General features: G+C 53.9%; 1 protein-coding gene and 1 pseudogene across 1 annotated transcript in view; both read right to left on the reverse strand.

The window, feature by feature from the left end:
* Positions 1–128: 128 nt before the first annotated feature.
* DNAAF5 (dynein axonemal assembly factor 5) overlaps positions 129–20727 on the reverse strand; it is a 45728-nt gene continuing 25129 nt past the window's right edge. The window contains exons 6-13 of the mRNA XM_047713592.1: positions 20382–20594; positions 16126–16269; positions 14803–14971; positions 12190–12337; positions 9670–9820; positions 8412–8568; positions 6420–6611; positions 129–1107 (exon numbers count right to left, since the gene is read on the reverse strand). Coding sequence (XP_047569548.1) covers positions 971–1107; positions 6420–6611; positions 8412–8568; positions 9670–9820; positions 12190–12337; positions 14803–14971; positions 16126–16269; positions 20382–20594 — 1311 coding nt within the window. The 3' untranslated portion in view covers positions 129–970. The remainder of the gene's footprint in view (positions 1108–6419; positions 6612–8411; positions 8569–9669; positions 9821–12189; positions 12338–14802; positions 14972–16125; positions 16270–20381; positions 20595–20727) is intronic.
* Positions 2910–6412, reverse strand: LOC125090690 (mediator of RNA polymerase II transcription subunit 4-like; annotated as a pseudogene).

The raw sequence follows: 20727 nt of genomic DNA on the forward strand, positions 1-20727 counted from the left end.
GAGGAGCCCGTCCCACGGCCTGCAATTCCTGAGGCCGGCATCACTGAGAGGTTAAATCTTAGGAAAAATGAGCAACTCTAAAAATGTCAATTAACTACCAAACACATTAAGAGAGGTGTACAAGGTAATTATAATAAATATTTTTAATTACATTTTCAAACACTTAAGCATAAATGTTAACATCTGGTTGTTAGAAAATACACACAATATTTACCCCCCTGTGTTAACATAAATATTTGGCTTTTGGAAATAATATCCATTTAAAATGAAAATTTTTTTTAGGCACTTGGGTGTAGAAAGTGCTAGAGAATAAAACCCAATTATACTTTACTCCTACTTATAAGAGAGCAACCAAAATTATATCTGGTTAAGTATTCTATTTTCAACACTGTTTGCATTACTGACAGGAGAAAAAAACATGACCGAATGTATCCATATAACATTTTGAGTTCCAGAATATTTTAAACAGGAAAAATTTGATTGATAAAAATTTCAAGTTCCTTTTAGTCTGTTCACTGTGATACTGTTTTAGTAAACACAACCCAAGGAAAGAATAATTTTTTAATAACCTTTGCTTAAAGAAACAGTCTTGGTGGGGTGGGGTTAGGTTAGAGATCCTAACTCAAGAGCATAGCAGGTGCATGAAGCTTGGAAACAAACAGGCTGATCAGGTTGCCGGTGTGAGCAGATGCCAGTGAAGTTTCATTTCAAATAACCTATAGATTTTTGCAAGAGTGGTCAAAGAACTATAAATAACACAGTGAACATTATTTCCAAAACTCCTGGGCTGGAGCTCCATCTCAGGAGAACCCTGGGCACATTTCTTAGGGAATACATTCTTGCTCTTGGAGCCTGCCCGTGAATGTCTCAGGCTATCAACTAGCAGGTGTCTCGTGAGGTTTGAAGGTCGCACCCTCCTGTGGTGGGAAGGACAGGAGCTGGGTCTGGCTCCGTGGTCTGGGCTCCGCGCTCACTGGGCCAGCGGCAGGGCCTGCAGGTAACTCAGAAGCTGCTGGCAGTGGGCAGGGGAGCGGTGCTTCTCGACGACAGCCTCCGTCTCTCTCACCAGGAGCTCAGGGAACAGAATGCTGCCTGCTTTGAGGACCTCTGTAAAACAGGAACACACCCTCAAAATGCCAGGAATCAATAGTAAACCACTGCTGCTTATGGGAATAAGCTTCACAGCCCAGTTAAAACAGCCAGGAACAGAGCAGACTGCAACGCGAGGCAAGTTATCCAGGACTGAGTGGCCGCGCGTGACCCAGTGAGGAAGGGTCTGTTCTTTGAGAAGACATGAGGATCTCTAATATGGACATGCCTGATAACAGAGCACCAAACTACGCGAGGCCAAATGGACAGGGTTGCAAGGAGAAGCAGGTGAATCCACACTGGCTAGACTTCCACACCTGCTATCCCAGTGGACAGACCCATAGGTGGAAGGTCAGCGAGGACACGACCGACCTCTGTAGCACCAATCGCCAGGAGCCATGACAGAGTTTGCAGATGCGTCCATCCAACAGCAGCCGAACACACACTCTTCTCTGGCCCCCAGGCCCACTCACCAAGCGGGCCACATTCTGGGCCATGAAAAACACCATAACAAATTTTAAAAATAGAAGTCCTACAATGTCTGCTCTCAGACCATAATGGAGTTAAACCAGTAATCAACAAGAGATCAACTGGAAAATCCCCACATACTTGGAGAATAAAGAACACATTTCTGAATAACGCAGTAGTCAGAGACGAAATCTTTTGAAAAGAAACTAAAGACCATTTTGAACTGAATGAAAAGGAAAACACAACCAAAATTCATGGATTGCAGTGAAAACACTGCTTGGAGAGGAATTTACAGCATCAAATGCATCTGTGAGAAAAGAAGATCTAAAAATCAATCCTTTAATTTTCTACCTTAGGAAACTAGAGAAAGAAAGACAATTAAATCCAAGGTGAGCAGAAGAAAAGAATAAGAATTAAGTGGAAATCAGTGAAATTGAAGCAGGAAATCAATAGAGAAAATCAAGAAAACCAAAAGCCGGTCCTCTGAACAAGTTGCAGCCCACAGATACGAGGACCCCAGGAGGTGAGCTGGTCCCAAAAGACATACAAGGATAGAGGACCTACATCAGAGAAATGGAATCAAGAATTAACAACCTCCCAACACAGAAAGCACCAGCCCCAGAGGGGTCCACCGGTGAATTCTACCAAACTTTCAGGAAGAAATGATACCAATTCTCTACACTCTTCCAGAAGTTGGAAGCTTCCTAACTCAGTCTACAGGGCCAGGATGACCCCAGTACAACAGCAAAGGCATTACAAGAAAATATAAACCATTATCTTTCGTGAACAGAGATGCAAAAATCCTCAACAAAATAGTAGCAAATCGAATCCAACAATGTATAAAAAGAGTTAGGCATGAACACCAAGTGGGGTTTATCCTAGGTATGCAAGGCTAGTCCAGTATTTCAATTAATCAATTAATGTGGGGCACCTGGGTGGCTCAGTCAGTTAAGCGTTTGCCTTTGGCTCAGGTCACGATCCCAGTGTCCTGGAATCGAGCCCCGCATTAGGCTCCCTGCTCTGCAGGGAGGCTGCTTCTCCTCTCCCACTCCCTCTGCTTGTGTTCCCTCTCTCACTACGTCTCTCAAATAAATAAATAAATCTATCTTAAAAAAAAATCAATTAATGTAATCCATCCCATCAACAAGCTGAAAAAGAAAATCACGTGATTGGAGCCCCTGGGTGGCTCGGTAGGTTAAGCGTCTGTCTTCCTCACAGCATGATCACAAGTGTTCTGGGATCAAGCCCCACATCAGGCTCCCCACTCAGTGGGAAGTCTGCTTCTCCCTTTCTCTCTGCTGCTCCCCTTGTGCTTGCTCTCTCTCTCTATATATATCAAATGAATAAAATCTTTAAAAAAAAAAGGTAATGTACAAATAATGTACAAATAAAACAAAGGTAACATATAAATAAAAAAAATAAAACATAATAAAATACATGGAGAGAGCCATGTTCATGGATAGGGAGAGTCAATATTGTCACAATGCCAGTTTTCGTCAACTCGATCTGTAGCTTTCAGGCCATCACAATCCCAGCAAGTTATTCTGCAGATACCGACCACCTCAATCTACAGTCTGTGTGCAGAGACCGAAGCCCCAGAGTGGCCAGCGCAGCCCTGAAGTAGGAAAGGGGGCCGACACAGTCTGACTTATGATTTTCCACAACCCCAGAGAAACAGACAGTGTGGTCTTGTTGGAAGAACAGCTAGCTCGGTGGACCAGAAGAGAGAGCTCAGACGCAGACCCACAGTTGATATGGACCCACAGTGGACGCGGGCCCACGGTCCTCTGATCTTTGGTAACGGAGCAGCGGCAACACGGGAGCAAAGGCAGCCTTTTATGTAAATGGTCTGGAACAAGTGGAATTCCAGAGGAAGGAGGGAAGGAGGAAAGGAAGGAAAGAAGGGAGGGAGAGAGGGAGATCTAGATGCAGACTTTACATCCTTCACAAAAATGAACTCCACATGGATCACAGACTGACATATGAAACTACAAGAGCTACAGGATCCCGAAGGAAACTCGGGAGAGAACCGGTGACCCTGCATGTGGTGATGATTTTTATTTACTCACGTCATCTGACTGCCATAGGCATGGTGGAGCAAGGACATCTAACAATCTGCCTGCTGTGAGTGCGTCCCCCAGTAAGGGACCGTTTACAGCATCAGGGACCCAATAATCCACTTCTCGTCTCTAAATCCGCTGAGTGTGGGCTCTGTGGGTCCCCTGTGACCCAGGTCGGCGGGGCACATGCAGCAGGACTCATAGCCATCCTAGGGCACCTGAATCACTTCTTCCGAGAAGAAGCCACCTTCTCGGGCCTCTTCTAATGATGTGAGTTTCTCTGGGTAACACTGTAGTCAGTATTTGTTCTGCTTCCTTTAGCTGTTTTCGTGTTTACTGAACATCATGGTCTCTCTCTCCACTTCCTTTTTTAAATCTTGCATTTCATGATGGATTTTTCCTTGATTAAGTGCCAACTTCACCAGGTCCTGAAATCCCCATCCCTGTGAATTAGCAACTCCAGGACCTGGTTTTCCCCATCGGCGGCAACAACTTTTGGTTTCTTGAAATTGCCCGCATGTCTGTAAGTTCTCTCGAAGAGAACTCCAGAACACACGAACACACGAACACGTGAACACAGTGCATGTGAGAGACGTGGGAGACCCGGACCCCGCCCGAATATGGCGCACATGAGAGATGCAGGAGACCCTGACACCGGCTGATGTGAACAGGGTGCATGTGAGACGTGGGAGACCCCGACACCGCCTGACATGAGAGACGCGGGAGACCCCAACACTACCTGACGCAAACAGGGTGCCCGTTAGAGATGCGGGAGACCCTGACGCCGCCTCAAGGAGGAAGAGACACCTCGGGCCAACACGGCTGAGAGATGCCCCCCCACCAAGCTTGCGTGTCCCCAGGGAATTGGAGATGTAAACAACAGCACACACAGCCACACACTCGTGAGAACGGCCAAAACCCGCAACACCATCCCCAGCAGGTGCTGGTGAGGACATGGAGCCGTGGGGTACAGGTGGCAATGTGAGACGGGGTGACCACTCTGGAGGACAGTTTGGCAGTTCCTTACAAAACTAAGGAGAGAGCAAGGTATGGGGTTTTCGAGAACTTGGCCGTGTAAGCCAGACTCCCCCTCCACACCTGGTACGGCTGCAGAGTGAAGCCAGCACACCGGGGTGTCCTCCAGCTGCTGGTGCCTGGAGAATACTGCCCAGCTGTCCACACAGGCCACACGGTCACGCACTCCTGCCGGCGATGGCCCAGGGTGGCAGCTCTGTGTGTGCGAGGGTCCCTGGGGGTCTTACAGGACCTTGGGTCTGGGAGTCAAAACTGTGTCCGTAACTCCAGCAGGCATGGCTCTCTGCTCACTACGGGCAGGGTCCATGAGCCTCCAATGCCCCTTGAGATCCCTCAAGAATGTCCTCAACAACGCAGTAAAAATTCCTTTATTAGGTCAGTCCTCCGGCACCCAACTTATACCTTAATTCATTAGTTTAGAGTTGTGATTTTTTTATTGACTTGACAATGCCTGCCTTTAAACTGGAGCGTTTGGCTCATTAACATGCCACGAGATTGCAGCCGAGGCTGGATTTGGTCTGTTTCCTGTTTGTCCCTGTTTCTGTATTCTTCCTGTCCTTGTTCCTTGACTACTTTTGGGTTACTGGCATATTTTTTACACTTCCGCTCCAAGATCTCATAATCGGTATTTTACTTACACGCCTCTGCAGGACACTTCCCGTGGCTGCTGTGGGGACACTGAAGCCACGCTCCCCGGGCTCACTGGACCCAACTTCTGAGCATCCTGTGCACTGATGGGGGGGCACAGCAGGGGTGTGCTGGGTCCCCAGCATGCCGCATGCCCCGCTAAGAATGACCAGCTGACAACAGGACAGAGTCAGCCTGGGCACACTCAGGCCCCCGGCAGGACACCTGCTCAGAAATCAGTAGACAGACAGCATTTTCGGCTTTCCAGCAGAAACGGCAGGTACAGGGAACCTGCTTCTGCCCCCACGAGCCCGACGGCTGCCACAAGCTTTTCTTCCCAAGACTGTTTCGAGCTCTGTGCTCATCAGCGTGACTTCTAGACATGGGTGACGTGCAGATGGACCATCAGGCGTGAATGTTGTTGGGGTCCCCACTCTGGGCACCTGCCTGGCCAGTGTAGGGCAGTAGCCAAGCACGACCACAGGGACCTACAATGGTGCCTCTCTTCCAGCTGCGCACCTGCTTGAGGCTGGATTTCCTCCACCTGCCCTCACCAGTGCCACACATCAGGGCCACTGCCAATGCTGTGAACACCTAGCTGTCTTCCACGGAGAGCCACAAAGTGAAACACCACCATTGTTACTTTGTTACACCGGCTTGTTACTTTGTTTTGGAAAATATATCTTCCAAAGCCACGTCGTTTATGTTAACACACAGTGGCCTTACTGTTACTCTAAACAAATTAACAAATATCTAAGATTTTTTTCTCAACTTTTTCTTTTTTTTTTAAGATTTTATTTGCTTCAGAAAAGTGCATGAGTGAGGTAAGCACTGAATGGAGGGAGGGTCAGAGGGAGAAGCAGGCTCCCTGCCAAGCAGGACTCAATCCTGGGACCAAGATCATGACCTGAGCCAGAAGCAGACACTTAACCAACTCAGCACCCCAGTCGCCCCCCAACTTTACTTTCTATCATGGCCAACATTACAGGCTATAACCCACAAAGACAAAGGCCTTGGGTCAGCACTGATGTGGGTCCAAAGAGATCCCAAGGCCGCGGACCTGCTACCCCATGCTCAAAAGGCCAGGCCTCTGTGCTCCAGACAGGTCTCAGAACCAAGTGCCCGTCATGCCACGCCTACCTAACACCGCATCCTGGACGGCGGCCTCTGGGTCATCGAGGTACACGAGGAGCTCTCTGTACAGGAACTGGATGTTGCTTTGATAGTGGGCCTTCCCGTCATCATTCGGGACACACGCCAGCCATGTGACCAAGGCGGAGGTGGCCGCCAGCCTCACTTCATGGGAAACGTCATCCAGACGCTTCAGGAGCTCTGGAGGGAGAGCAGGACAGGACAGTGAGACAGGGACTGGAGCAGGCACCTGACCCCACAGTGGGGTGCGCTCACCCTCGGGCCCCAGGAAACCCACATCCTGTGGGGAGCCTGGTGTTCACACACAAGGAACTGGGGCAGCTCCCAGTGTCCTGGGACCCCTTGACTGCACTGGCCAAGAGGTGGACACAGGGAGTGCCTGGTCCTGCGTGTGCTGTGGATGTGCGCAGACCTGGGCTGCTCTACCCTGTGTCCTCACCCACGAGGCAGCCCCATGCCCTCTGTGGCTCCAAAATGCTCAGAGTCTCACCACGGGTATCACACACAGAGCTGACTGCCCCGTCCCCTTGATGTGCAGACACCCCCCTCCCTCAAACTGCAGACTTGGGGACAGAGCTCAGGGCCTGGTGACATGACAGCCGACACCTGCATCAGGCTTGTTTCTGCTGAGCTCTGGGGCCGGACCACTCGGCCACTGAAAACAGTAATCATCAGCCATCACAGGCAGCGGCTCACTCAGGAAAAGCTGGCTCACATGTGGCCCGTGCCGGGCATATGCATCAGAGTCGTTTGAGGTCTCAGAGAAGGCAGCTCAGGACGCCAGCCCTCTGCGGCCAAGCGGCCATACTTCTGAACACACCGCTCCCGGGAGCATGAAGCTAGAGCTGCAAGTAAGGGAGCCCACCGAGGAAATCCTCCTGGACTTAAAGCAACCCCAAATGCCCCCAAATGAACCATCTTTTCACTGGGTTTTGTTTTAAAAAGTGAGCAAAAGCCCAACAAGTGTGGACAGTCCACAAACCACGCTGGCTGGATGTGTTCACAGACGGGAGTCTGGAGGTCGTCATCGTTGTGATGGAAATAAACACAAAACCAAAAACAAACTTGTAAGACCGTGTGGGAAAGGTGACTTCGACTCTGGGTTTCGTCGAGATGCAGAGCCTGCCATTCCAGAACATTCTGAGCCACCACCTCTTCCAATGCTGGCCGTCCGTCCGTCCCTCATTCCGGAGCTCTGCTGCACAGCCCGAGCCTCCCCCGCAGACACGCATCTTCCTCTCCCAGCATCCGCTCTGCCATGTTCAGTCTCGTGCACCCAGCAGCCCCCCAGCTGAATCTCATTTCCAGGAATTCTTATGACCACCTCTTAGAATCACTACATGCCGAGGTTCGGGGAAGGACAGGTGGCTGTCCACCAATCACTACACGCCGAGGCTCCACTGTGTGCCCGAGGCCGGCGGTAGGAATGGAGAGCCACAGGTGTGTCCAGACACTGCAGCCCCGGCCAGCACCAACACCGTTCCTCCGCGTCCACAGGGGCCCTCCCTGGAGTCTCTGCATGGCATTCAAGAAGGTCTCCTGGGCTCTTTCTCAGGTACATCTTGGTTCCCATTGGCAATTCTGTTTGAACTTGGAGGTGGGTTCCAGAATTCACATCTCCCCTCCAGCAATGAGGGTACCTGCTGTCCTTCCCCATGCTGGGTTTTGCAGGTGTTTTAGGACCCTCTGCATCCGTTGCACTGCTTCTGCATCTGAGTGGCGCCCTGCATGGGTGCCACAGAAGGGCAGAGACACAGGACTTCAGGCACGAATGGGTGCCCACCCTTGCACTGCAGGACCCCTGCTATGTGGTGGGACTGCACCCCTAATTCTTGGGCACAGGCCGCCCCTGGACTATGCTATCTACCCACAGACAGTTCATCCGTCACAGCTGTGCGGGGACTAAGCACCAACCTGACCGAGAGTCAAAGGAGCAGTTTCTAGCTTCCCTACAAAAGAACAGAAAGAAAAAGGGCCTACCAGGGTAAATCTTGATGAACTTCTCTGGATCAGCCATGCCGCCGGAGGTTTTTAGAAATTTGTTAATGATCTGGCACGAAATTAATCGTGTCCTCTGAGAATCCTCCTCCAGGGTGGTTAGAATGTCTGGCATGAGTGTCTCCTGCACTTCCCGCATCTGCAAAGAGAGGATATGAGGGACTGGGGCCCCAGCCCGGCAAGGACACTGCCAGGGACATGCCGTGTGCACCTTGCCCGTCATGCGAGGAGCCTGGCTCTCCTACAAACAAAAAGGAATCTGGAATACCATCTGGAAATTTTACATAAGAAAACCTGAACCTTGGGATGCCTGGGTGGCTCAGTCGTTAAGCATCTGCCTTCGGCGCGGGTCATGATCCCAGGGTCCTGGGATCGAGTCCCACATTGCATCAGGCTCCTTGCTAAGAGGGGAGCCCGCTTCTCCCTCTGCCTCTGCCTGCTTGTGAGCTTTCTCTCTTTCTCACAAATGTGTAAATAAAATCTTTAAAAAAAGAAAAAAAAACCCTGAACCCTGATTTTATTTTTTTTTTAAAGATTTTATTTATTTATTTGACAGAGAGAGATCACAAGCAGGCAGAGAGGCAGGTAGAGAGAGAGGAGGAAGCAGGCTCCCCGCTGAGCAGAGAGCCCGATGCGGGGCTCGATCCCAGGACCCTGAGATCATGACCCGAGCCGAAGGCAGCAGCTTAACCCACTGAGCCACCCAGGTGCCCCTGAACCCTGATTTTAAAACCTCCATGACTTGGGCAATTTTGCTTAACGTGGTGAGTTGAAAAATCCATTGTTCACAGTCTTGGAAACACAAATGCTACCTACTTTCTGCTACTGTCTATCGTGTCCAACCAAATTTGGGGGATGCTGTAACTCAGATCACGGTGGTTCAGCGTAGCAGGAAGGGGAGCTCATGCACTAGGCAAACCCCCGGCCATGCGTCCACAGATGTAGGGCTGAGACCAGTGACAGCAAGCAGGCCCCGCTTCCCTGACAGTCCACAGAAAGCCCAAGATCTGCCTAACTCAGGTAGGTTCCTGTGGTTATGCTCTCTGCTCTGCAAGGAGTAACATTTAGTATATATCCCAAGAAAACCCCCGATGATCGAAACACAAGCTGTTACCTGCGGGTCACACTTGCCCGTGGACCCACGCTCCCCCCCGCCCCCAGTGGTTGCAGAACATGGGGTCTGGCAGCTGTGTGCGTGTCCCCCCTACCCTGCTGGGGCAGGTGCCCTTGGGAGCCCTACCTGCTTCTCTGACAGGATGTCACTGCTGATGAGTGCCCAGAGGCAGGACACAGCTGCCGTGCGGATGGCTGCTGCAGTCTTCCCTGCATGCCACTGCAGATTGGGGACCAAGATGTCTTTCATCATGGTGTCGAGGTAGTGGTGAAACTGCCTGGGGTGTTAACAAGGGAGCGAAGTGGAGAGAGCCAGGGTAAGGGGAAGCCAGAAGCAGAGGGCCACGGCTTCCCTGAGGGCAGGAGCCCTGCAGGGGTGGGGTGGCCTCCCAGGGCTCCTGCTGGCCTCTGCTGGGTCCAGGGCACGTTCTGAGCCTCCAGGATGCCCCCCGCCGACCCCGCTGCAGGGGCTCTACCCATCTCTCCTGCCTCTGAAAGAGGAGCAGTGCGCTGACCATGCCAGCAAAGTCACTTGCATGTGTGGCCCTAACCATCCCCTGTGGGCACACGTCCCTCCACCCCAATGAGGGGCACCACCGGTCTGAGCCCAGGGCTTGAACGCCACAGCTCACAGAGACATGGAGGCTCCTGCCGGCTGTCAGGACGTGTCATCTCAGCGGTCAACTCCCACGTCCTGGTCGGCCAGTCCGGCTGGGGGCCGTAGAGCCCCACAAAGAGAACTCACTGAAGCCACACTGAGGACACCTGAGCACCCTCACAAGTCCCACTGCACCACCACTGTCGTGGCGAAACGCGTTTGGTTCAACAAAGAATCTGTCAACTTATTTCTGAGCATTATTCTGAAGCATGTTTCAGAGACGGCTCACGTCCCAGATACCAGCTGCTCTGGGAGACTGATGAGGGGACGCCTGCAGGGCGAGGCCGGGCTGCTCCCTGCGTCCTGCCCACTGTTACTCTGGTCCATCAGATGGGGCCTCCACCCCCGCTGAACCTCCCCTCTATGGAAGGCTGCACCTGCTGACTTCCAGCAGGGGGCACCCCAGAGCCAGCGATGCAGGTGAGTGATGATGGTTCTGGACAATCCTCTCTCTCTCTCTGACACACACGCACACACGGATTAGATTTCCAATGTGCTTTAACTTCCATGCAAAGAGCTGCTGTTCCTTGCAAAGTGATTCACAAGAGGTCTCCTTAGAAAGACCTAACGCTGACAGCCGTCCGCCTGGACCCCGATAGGTGTCCAGGTCAAGTGGCTGGAAGAGCAGAGGCTGAGCACTGGTCAGACTGTGCTCGGCCGTGGGAAGACAGGCAGGCCCCACGCGCAGCCGGGGTTAGTCAGAACCCATGCTGGAAGCAGGGACACATTGTGGAGGAAGACCTGGCACCCAACTTTTTGGAATGGGGCCTCCTGGCATGGCAAGACACACGTGGGTCCCCGCTGGAACGAGGACGCATCCCAGGAGACCATGGGCACACTGGTCCGTGACCCCGGCCACCCTCGACCTCCTACCATCACCATCACCCCTTCCCCAGTCCTCAGTCAGCCTTGAGGAGCCAGCGGAGCCGGCTGGGTGGTGGCCAGGAAGGCCTGTCACACGTCCATAGACGCCCTGGAGAGCAAAGGCCATGCACCGGGGGCTGGCGCCCAGGGCCCATGCTTAGGGGTGCTCTGTGGGAGGACCAGCCCCGTCCATGCAGGGCCCCACAAACCCCTCCTCACACGGAGAAGCCATATCCTGTCCCCATCAGATACTCGTGAGACTGAGGACCCAGGGCAGCCCTCCCAGCACCTGCCCTCTGCCACCTCTGAGCGGGGCCTGCGGGGTGCATGCCGGCAGCAGAGGGTCAGCAAGGCACCCCCAGGGCTCCCGCTGTCTGGGCGCTGTTCCGGCTCCTCACGAGGATGCAGGGGAGCACAGGTTCCAAGGAGCTCGCCAAACCGTGCCCATGCTCCCTCCAGCTCAGCCATGTGGAGCCCTGCCCAGGGCGGCACTCCGTTTTTAATGGCCCCTGCAGGCTCAGAGTCTGTACCAACGAGCAGGACGTGGAATTCCCTGCAATTCGAAGGGCTGGGAGAGCCCACAGCAAGCATCCTGGCATGCTAGTGGTGTGGCGGGAGCTGCTCCTAACGGACATGCTCCTTCCAAGGAGACAGGGTCCCCGCATGCCTCAGCACCCACCCTCCCAGCACCCAACTCTGCTCTGGACAGGCCTCTGTGCTGCCGCGGATTCAAGTGGGCCCCTCCCTCCTGCCAGTGTCCCTGCTGTCCCCTCCCTCTCTGCAGAGCATCATGCTGGGGGCTCTTCACATGGTTGCGTGGACAGAAGTTTCTTCTAACACTTTAACCACCAACGGGGAGTCAGTCCACTCTGTTAGGTTAAAAAGACTTTTAAAACTGGAACACCTAATATATAAACCATTAAGTTAATGTTCCCTAAAACCTCTTCATTTGCTGGAATTTTAATGGCCGCACAAAAATGACTTTGACTTTGCATCTGTGCAGGTGGGCGCTCACTGTGGGAGCCATCTATTTACCCAGGGAGGGCGGCCGGTGCCACAGCCCAGGGGTGATCCCCGCTTCCGTTGGAGAGTGTCCTGCAGAGGCCGGAGGCTGGGAAAACCTACCCCTGGGAGTTGACGGTCTCCTGGGCGCTCAGCAGCACCCGAGATAGGGAGGAGAAGAGCCTGAGGCGCATCTGGGGGTCTCTGGCCGGCTGGAGGCAGCTCCGGAGGGTGGGCACAAGCTGGGGTAGCACTCCTCCCAGGGCTGGGCCTGGAAAACACACACATACACCCAGTCCCCGCTGTTCCTGCTCACGGAGGGGGACATGGCCTGTGGCGGCCAGGCTGGCGGGTCCCTCCACAGGACGCAGACTCCAGGGAGGGGGCCACAGCCTGTCCCATCACCTTCCCATCCTTCCGGATTGTGGGTGTCACTGTAAGAGAAAACATTTAACTCCCAAACCATGCAAATCATTCAATATGGAAACTTTCTATTTCCTTCTTTTTTCCAGGTTTTAAAAAAAATTCAAGTCAAGCAATATTTTAAACATCAACCAAAATAAATTATTCAGAACACGTAAGGTGTTTAATATTTGCCCCACACCTGGCAGCCGCTGCTCTTCTCCAGCCTGCTGCTGGGTGGGCACAGGCGCAGGTCCCCTGAGCTAGCGGGGGCTGCAGACACGCGGAGTGACCCTCAGTATCTGGAATCGCACTGAGTCGTGATTGGAATAAACAGTCCCTGGGGTGAGACACGCACTCTGAATGCAGGGACACGGGTCATGGGAGCGCAGCGGACCCCCCACGCCCAGGCAGGCCCTCACAGCATTCCACAACCAACAGGGCCGCTCCCGGCCACCCTGCTCATTCTGCGACAAGCCCAAGAACAAGCAAAGCAAGTGGAGTCCCCCCAGATGCTCCGACTCAGAACCGGCGTCAAAGATGCGAGACGGAAAAACAAGGGGTGCCTGGGGGCTCCGTCGGAGATGCAGCTGCCTTCGGCTCAGGTCATGATCCCAGGGTTCTGGGACTGAGCCCTGCATTGGGCTCTCTGCTCAGCGGGGAGCCTGCTTCTCCCTCTGCCTCTGACGCTCCCCCTGCTTGTGCTCTCCTTCTCTCTGGATCATATAAATACATAAAATCTTTAAGAAAAAAAAAAAAAAGAGGATGGAAAAGCAAGGCCCTTGGTTAACCTGAGGCCAGGTGTGAGTTTCAGGGAAGAAAGAGAAACAAGACCAGACGGGACATCGTGGCTCAGGAACAGGACACCTGCAGCACAGATAAGCGCCCCGTGTTCACTCTCACACCCTGCGGCCTATCTCCCTTTGACATGCACCGAAGGCCAAGGTCCAGACGACTCTCACCGACTCTCACCAGAGGAGGAGGGTGTGGTCATTCAGGAGTAGTCACGATCTCCCACTTTGTCACACGACACAGAGAAAATGCAGCCACAAGAGGACAGAGGAGTTTCAGGGAGCGTCTTGCCACCCCTCCTGTAAACACACTTCCAGCTCATGCCCGGTCCCACCCTAACCAGTTAGGCATTTTTAACACGTCAAGTCCGTTAGATGCTCTCCATAAAAATAAGGAGAAAAAACCCATCCAAACCACAGGGCATTTGTCCACACTAACGGGAAGGAAAGCTGGGGCCGATCTGAGCTCCAGCAGGAAGACCTCCAGGACTGCATGGGCCTGGAGAGCCGCAGAGCAACCTGCCCCCCACCTGCCACCACCCCCCCCCCCGCCCCGCATGTCCTGGGCGTGCCAGTGCCACTAGGGTCACGGGGCACCTGGAAACGAACCCCTCCAGAACACATGGGATACATTCAAACCAAGGGTGCAAAAACACTATATTCACGCTCTGAGAAAACACTTGGTTCATTGAAGGGAAAGTGCAGCGTGGCCGCTACACCCCTGCCTGACTCCTACCACTGCACCCCTGCACATGGCCGATGGCCCAGCCCTTCCTGATCAGCCCCAATGGCGCACTGGCTTGCAGCCTTCGGCCGCTTTCTAAATTGCAGAGGAAAGCTGCCAGTCAGGGTCTGACAGTGATTTTTGTTGTTTTTTTCAAGAATCATCTTTTAGGGATGCCTGGGTGACTCAGTTGGTTGGACGACTGCCTTCGGCTCAGGTCATGATCCTGGAGTCCCAGGATCGAGTCCCGCATCGGGCTCCCAGCTCCACAGGGAGTCTGCTTCTCCCTCTGACCTTCTCCTTGCTCATGCTCTCTCTCACTGCCACTGTCTCAATAAATAAATAAAAATCTTAAAAAAAAAAAAAAGAAAGAAAAAGGAATCATCTTTTAAAATGAAGTAAGTCCAGTGAAACCTTCTCCACCGCGGGTTGGAGAGAGGAATCTCTACATGGCAGGGAGGAGGCATGGGTGTGAGCATGAGCTCTACCCAAGGGAATGTTCTTCCATGGTCCGCGGCTGGTCGGGACAGGCCCGGAGGTCCACACAGAACTCCTGTTTGCTGCACTACGTCCAACAACGCTGAAGTGTATCTGGAGAACATGGGCCACACAGGAGGCCTGAGAAATCACACCTTCGAGGTTTAACACCAAAACCAAATGCATGGCAGACTCTGAAGAGCCACATTCACAGTCTTCAAAAACAATGCTCTTGGCGTTTTTAAAATGAAGGTTTTGGTGCTCACAGTGCTGGCTCCCCTGGGCAGGCGAGACTGCTTCTCCCTCGTGGCCTGAAGCAGCCTGGGCGTGGCGGACACTCACCTGCATGTGTGAGCAGCACGTTGAACTGCAGGAGCTCCACGGAATGGACGGCCCAGTCCTGGTGCGAAGCGGCCAGCTGCTCCAGGAGGGGACCCGCGTGCTCTCGGTAGAGGTCCTGGCTGCCGTCCACTCCCTGCACCGAGGCCAGTGTGTCCATGGTCTCCTGAACCTGCATGTGCAGTCACAGGCTGGGAAACCCCGCTCCTGAGGCTCAAACGCCCCCATGGAGAGCCATCCTCATCACCGGAGAACGAGAGCCGCTCAGGCCAACCTTGAACACTCCACCAAGCACCGCAGGCGCCCCCCCCGACAGCCACTATGCTCACCACACCAATGCCATCAAATAACGGGGACAGACGTGCATTTATGAGAGATCCAGCCACCGTGCCCCCACCCTGCACAATGCCAGGCGGGCCCAGAGCAGACACACAGTATGCTGGCCCGAGATCACTCTGAGACCTATCTTCCTATGGAGACAACTGTCCCCTGGGGGAACAGAAGTGGAGGGGACAGGAGACAGGCCAGGAGCCACCTCGCAGTCTGCAACCTGACAGCTGGCCAGTGTCCTTCCCTCGGGTCCCGGGTGTGCAGATCAAGGCTCTGCTTGTGGTCCTGTAGTGACAAGGGGCCTGCTACAATATGTGTTCTTTGGAAAGGTTGTTTTTGAAGAAATAAAACAAAGTTCAGAGGCCCCAGAAAGAGAGGGAAAGCAGAGGGTCTCCTGGATACAAGGTCCCATGACTTGCCCGGGCCTTTCTCCATCACGCAGGCCAGCTCCCAGAGAGAGATCTGCCCGTGGCTGGAGAGCACGAGCTAGAGGGAAAACCACACTCTCCTGGAGAGGAGGCAAGACATTGGGCTCCTGATGGTCCCGGAACCCGAGGGGACCTGGACAGCAGAGTTTCTAGAGCTCAGACCCAGAGCTGAAGGAACAGAAATAATTCTGTAAAGCCAGCCTGTGATTAAATAGGAAATCACGATGCTATCTTCCCTTCTCTGAAGATGTCAGTCACACACGTGTCTAAACACAGACTAGAAGCGAGGACGGGCTCCCGTCCTGTCCGCATGTCAGCAGCCGTTGTCCCCCTGAGACATGACAATAAGCGGGCAGCTGGGAGTTTTCCAGAAACCAGGGCACTCCTCAGGCCACCTCAGGAGCGACTCATCCCAAATGTCCCCCATATCCCTTCACCTTGCTCATCAGCGGAGTCAGGTGAGCCCAAGGCTTTGGGCTCCAGAACAGGAGGATTTCGGGACAGAGGTTCCGTCTGCTCAGACAGGAGCACCTCCCTGAGCATGAGCTCCATCACCCGCACAGCTCACCTTGTCGCTGAGGCCCGTGGCAGCTGAGAAGGCTAGGACGGTCACCAGCACCTCCACAAGCTGCAGGCTGCACCCCCTGCAGTCCTCCCGACACACGGAAACCAACGTCTGCACGCAGAGTAGCACGCATTGCCCGTAAAGGCGCTGTCAAGAGGGCAGGGAACACCGTGAGCCAGCTCTCCCCCAATGCATGCCCCCTGCAAACCCCCTTCCCACCCCAGGGGCCCCCTGCCACCCTCCCTGACCCTCTGCACACCTCTGTCCAGGTCCTGCCGCCCTTGGCCCCAAGGCTGCCGTACTCCCTTCCCCATCCAGCCCCCCATCCCTCCCCAGGTCCATCCTCCCCCCACCCCTATGGGCCCCGCTGGTCCCTTCTCTTACCCTGCCCTCCTATCCCCCCAAACCCGAGTCCTGCCCCCCAACCCCCCGCCCCAGGGCTTCCCTCTTCCCTTCCCCTACTCTACTCTCCTGTCTGCCCCCCTGCCCCCTGTCCAGCCTCCCCACCTCCATGCCAGGGCCCCCCCTGCTCCCTTCTTCTACCCTGCACCCCACCTCCCCCAGTCCAGCCTCCTCCCCAACCCCACACCAGGGACCCCCAGCTCCCTTCCCCCTTGCTCCTTCCCATCCTGCTGCCCCCTGCCTCAGGGCCCACACCAACAGGACACAGCACACTAGGGCCACAGATTGAAACACATGGATCACCGGAGTGCCTTCTTTCATGGGAAAACTTCATGGTGTTCTTTTCCAGGGGAATCTGAACATGGCCCGAGAAAGAAATGCTTAATAGTCTCTCGGTTATATTTAAAAAGTTCTTCTTCTTTTTTTTTTTAATATTTATTTATTTGACAGACAGAGATCACAAGTAGGCAGAGGCAGGCAGAGAGAGGAGGAAGCAGGCTCCCTGCCAAGCAGAGAGCCAGATGCGGGGCTCGATCCCAGGACCCTGACATCATGACCTGAGCCGAAGGCAGCCTGAGCTGAAGGCAGAGGCTTTAACCCACTGAGCCACCCAGGCGCCCCTAAAGAAGTTCTTATGCATTAGCCACACATCCTGTAAAATTCACAAGGGAAACGACAGGGCATCTTGGAGCCGCCTGCAAATACCCAGCCCTCCCAGCCTGCCCCCAAGGGTAACAGAAAAGGTAGAGGAAGTGGACAGAACAGGAGCGCCAGAGCCCATGGCTGCTGAGGCTGGGCGGGGGTGGGGCTTCACCCACTTTTCTCTCTACTGCTGTCTTTCTGTAGTAAGAAGTTTAAACAAAAATAAATACGATTCTGTGGTTCAGGACATGCTTCCTGATGGACGGAGACAAGGAGGCACCTCGGCCAGGGCCATCCAGCCAGCAGCTCACCTCCCGGACTTCAGCCTCATCAACCATGGGGCAGAACTCCTTAATGCCCGTGTCCACATGTGCTTCTCATATGTCCCGCCACGTATGTGTCCCATGGGGTTTCACAAAGGACAGAAAGGCTGGGCTGGCGGTCACGGAGCAGTGGGCCGACACTGGAGCTGTGCACCCATGCGGTCTAACGGGGCCAGTCCAGAGGCGGTTCTGGACCTCTGTGGCTCATGCACAAGTGACATAAATCACAGGATTTCAAATAAAGAATTCATGCCGGATCACGGAGGAGCATGGTCTGTGCATGTCTGACCACTCACGTGTGGGATGGGAGGTAGCCATGGCACTGGTGTCCAGCTCCCCCGGGGAAGCCAGACCAGTATTTAATTCACATTCTCACTTGTCCCACAGCCCAATTTCCTTCAGACATGGATGGGTGGCCCCCCAGTTGCTGAGGATGTGATTTCAGCTCATGTCTAGAATGACCTGTACTAAATGCTCACGGAGCAATCACTTTCAGTTAAGAGGGGACTGGGCTCCTGAAACGGGAGCCACCTTTACTGTGGGCTGGCTGTCAGGGGCACACGGAGCCCTGGAGCCCACGAGGAACCTCATGCTTTCCCAGCTGTCCCCTCCTGCAGGAGGCATGGCACCATCTCCGGGAAACCGGACCTCAGCGCTCATGGCTTTCTTTCCACTTAAGCAGACAACGTTCCCCTCCACCTGCCCCCCAGAGGCAGACAAAGGCAGGGGGAGGCGACAGGTTCCAAAGTGATGTCTTAGTTTCTGCTCCTGAAACTCAGTGTCATCGGAGGTTGTTGAAACTTCAGGGGAGAAAGTGCTAGAGGCTGACATTTCTATGGCGACCACGCCCCTGCACTCCTGGCTTTTGTTCGTTGAAGAGGAATAAATGAGTTATCCTTACGGTATCAAACAATTTCCTCAGCTCAGTTACCTGTCACAAAACAAACATTTCAAAGGAAAGGATCCAATTCCCTCAGCTCAGCCCCAGGTGCAGCGCTGGCCAGACACACCTGGGGAGGCACCTGCCTCCACCCCGCCCGCAGTACAGGAGGCCCCATGATGCGAGGCCCGGCATGCACCCTCAGGGCACCTCTGTCTGCCTGACAGGGAGTTTCTACACCTCCATGTGTTCTTGAAAAAAGTCCACAGCCCGTCTTCCCAGCTCCTGGGGATCAAGGGCAGGAAGCTCGTACTCCTTCCCGTGCCACCCTGGCTAGGGTGGTCTGTGTGAGGCAGGGCCTGCACTTTCCAGGCCAGATTCTCCTGCTGCAGGGAGAACAGGGCTGCGTCTGCTGCCTTTGCCAAATGTCTGAGTCTGTGAGGAAAGGGACAGAAGGCCCGTCTAGGGTTTTCACTATGGCTGGTTCCTCAATCTGAGCCTGGAACATGTCCGGTGAGACACTAACTTTGATCACACTCTGTTTCAAACATCACTACAGGGGCACCTGGGTGGCCACTCAGTTAAGCGACCAAGTCTGGATCTCAGCTTAGGTCATGACCTCAGGGCTGTGAGATCAAGCCCCGCATTGGGCTCCCTGCTGGGCACAGAGCCTACTTTAAAAAAACAAAACAAAACAAAAAAACATCATTGCAGAAATTCTTCCTCGAAAAACCTGGAAGATTAGGAGCCAAAGGCAAAGTCTGAACTTTATGGATTAAGGGATTAAATTTTTCTATAAATAAGGCTAAGACATAAAAATCAGGTTTTCTTTCCTATAAAACTTGTAAAATCCATATTTAAGCATGTATATAAAATTTTAAGTTTAGCTTTTTAGGAAAAGGAAAGGTTCTGCTCACAAGTGTACATAGAGGGATCAGACTCCTTTCCAGCCCACCCTGAATAAGAATGCTGAATTCACAGGGGTTGGATGATGATGTTAAAAACGGGTCTGGGAAAAAGCGAAACATGTTACAAGCACCAACAGCAGACGGAATGGTTCATGGACGCTCCCTCTCTGACACCTCAGCATCACTCCCCACTCGCTATGTTTTAAGCAGCCTTGAGGATGGATCTGCAACGGTGACAGGAACTCCTTGTCACCCGAAGCCGGAGAAGGACCAGATGACCCAATGCAGAGCGTCTTGGAGCCTGGCTGTGCCCGAACACACTAGCTGGTCCCCCACCCCCAGGCCAGTCATGGCCGCAGCCACCACTGTGGGGCCTGGAGCCTGCACCACAGGGGACAGAGAAGCGGCCTGCACAGACCCCCTACAGAGGAGCAGACCACACCCAGGGCTTACAGGGTGACAGGGTTGAAGCCTGTGACAGCCAAACAAAAACAAAGTCCTTATTTTATTCTCAGTAGCAAACAATCATAAATTATTCCAAAGCTCGAAGCCTATCACCCAGACTGCTCCAACGTAGAAGAAATAGAACACGGAGTAGCCACGTGTGCACTCCCATACCCATTTCCCAGCTGTCACCTTGTTTGTTCTGAGCACATCATGACAATGCCAAGGGACACGAGTGTGGTTAGAGGCTGAGGACCTATGGTGGGGGCAGGAAGGGGTGCTGACCACAGGACCCCAGCGCTGCGGCCCCACAGCCTGTTCCCAGCATGGGCCTGCCTGATCCCATTCTCTCCTGCATGGTGGCCACTGGGCACGTGGAAGGTGGTCTGTGTGAGGCAGGGCCTGCACTTTCCAGGTGTTTAGTTTCAATGTGAATGACCACTGACGGGACAGAGCAGGAGACAGCAGGCACACGGGTCCCCAGACAAGACAGTGTCAGTGGCAGGACCCTGGCTGCCACTCCCATGGGCCTGGTGATCTACTGATAATGAGCACCAGGTAGGCATAGAGCGCCGCACAGGGTGGGGGCGCTGCCCACCTCCCCTGCACAGAGGGCCAACCCCGCCATGCGCTCCGCCTGCCTCCCTTCCCGAAGCTTACATTTTCAGACCCTTGACAGATGTGGGGCCGGGCCAGCTCCGTGGCGATGACCTTCAGGTGCGGCTGGAGGGCCTCCCTAGAGCAGCCTCGGATGACAGAAGCGAGGACCAGGAGGCTGGAGGGGGAGGGCGACTTCTTCAGCATGGATAAGATGAGCTTCAGAAACACTTCTGGGCTGACGAAGGCCCCAATGAGCTCTGCAGACCTGGTGCACTGCGGGAGAAGGCCAGGGCTGACTGGCTGCCCACCGTGCAGCCCTCGGCCCTCCTGCACCTGCCTGCCGGGCTCCCAGCGCAGCACACGAAGCCCTGTGGAGGGTCTGCCCCGAGTGTGGGCCACAGGAAGT

This window comes from Lutra lutra, chromosome 18 (genome assembly GCF_902655055.1).
Source record: "Lutra lutra chromosome 18, mLutLut1.2, whole genome shotgun sequence".
Classification (NCBI taxonomy): Eukaryota; Metazoa; Chordata; class Mammalia; order Carnivora; family Mustelidae; genus Lutra; species Lutra lutra.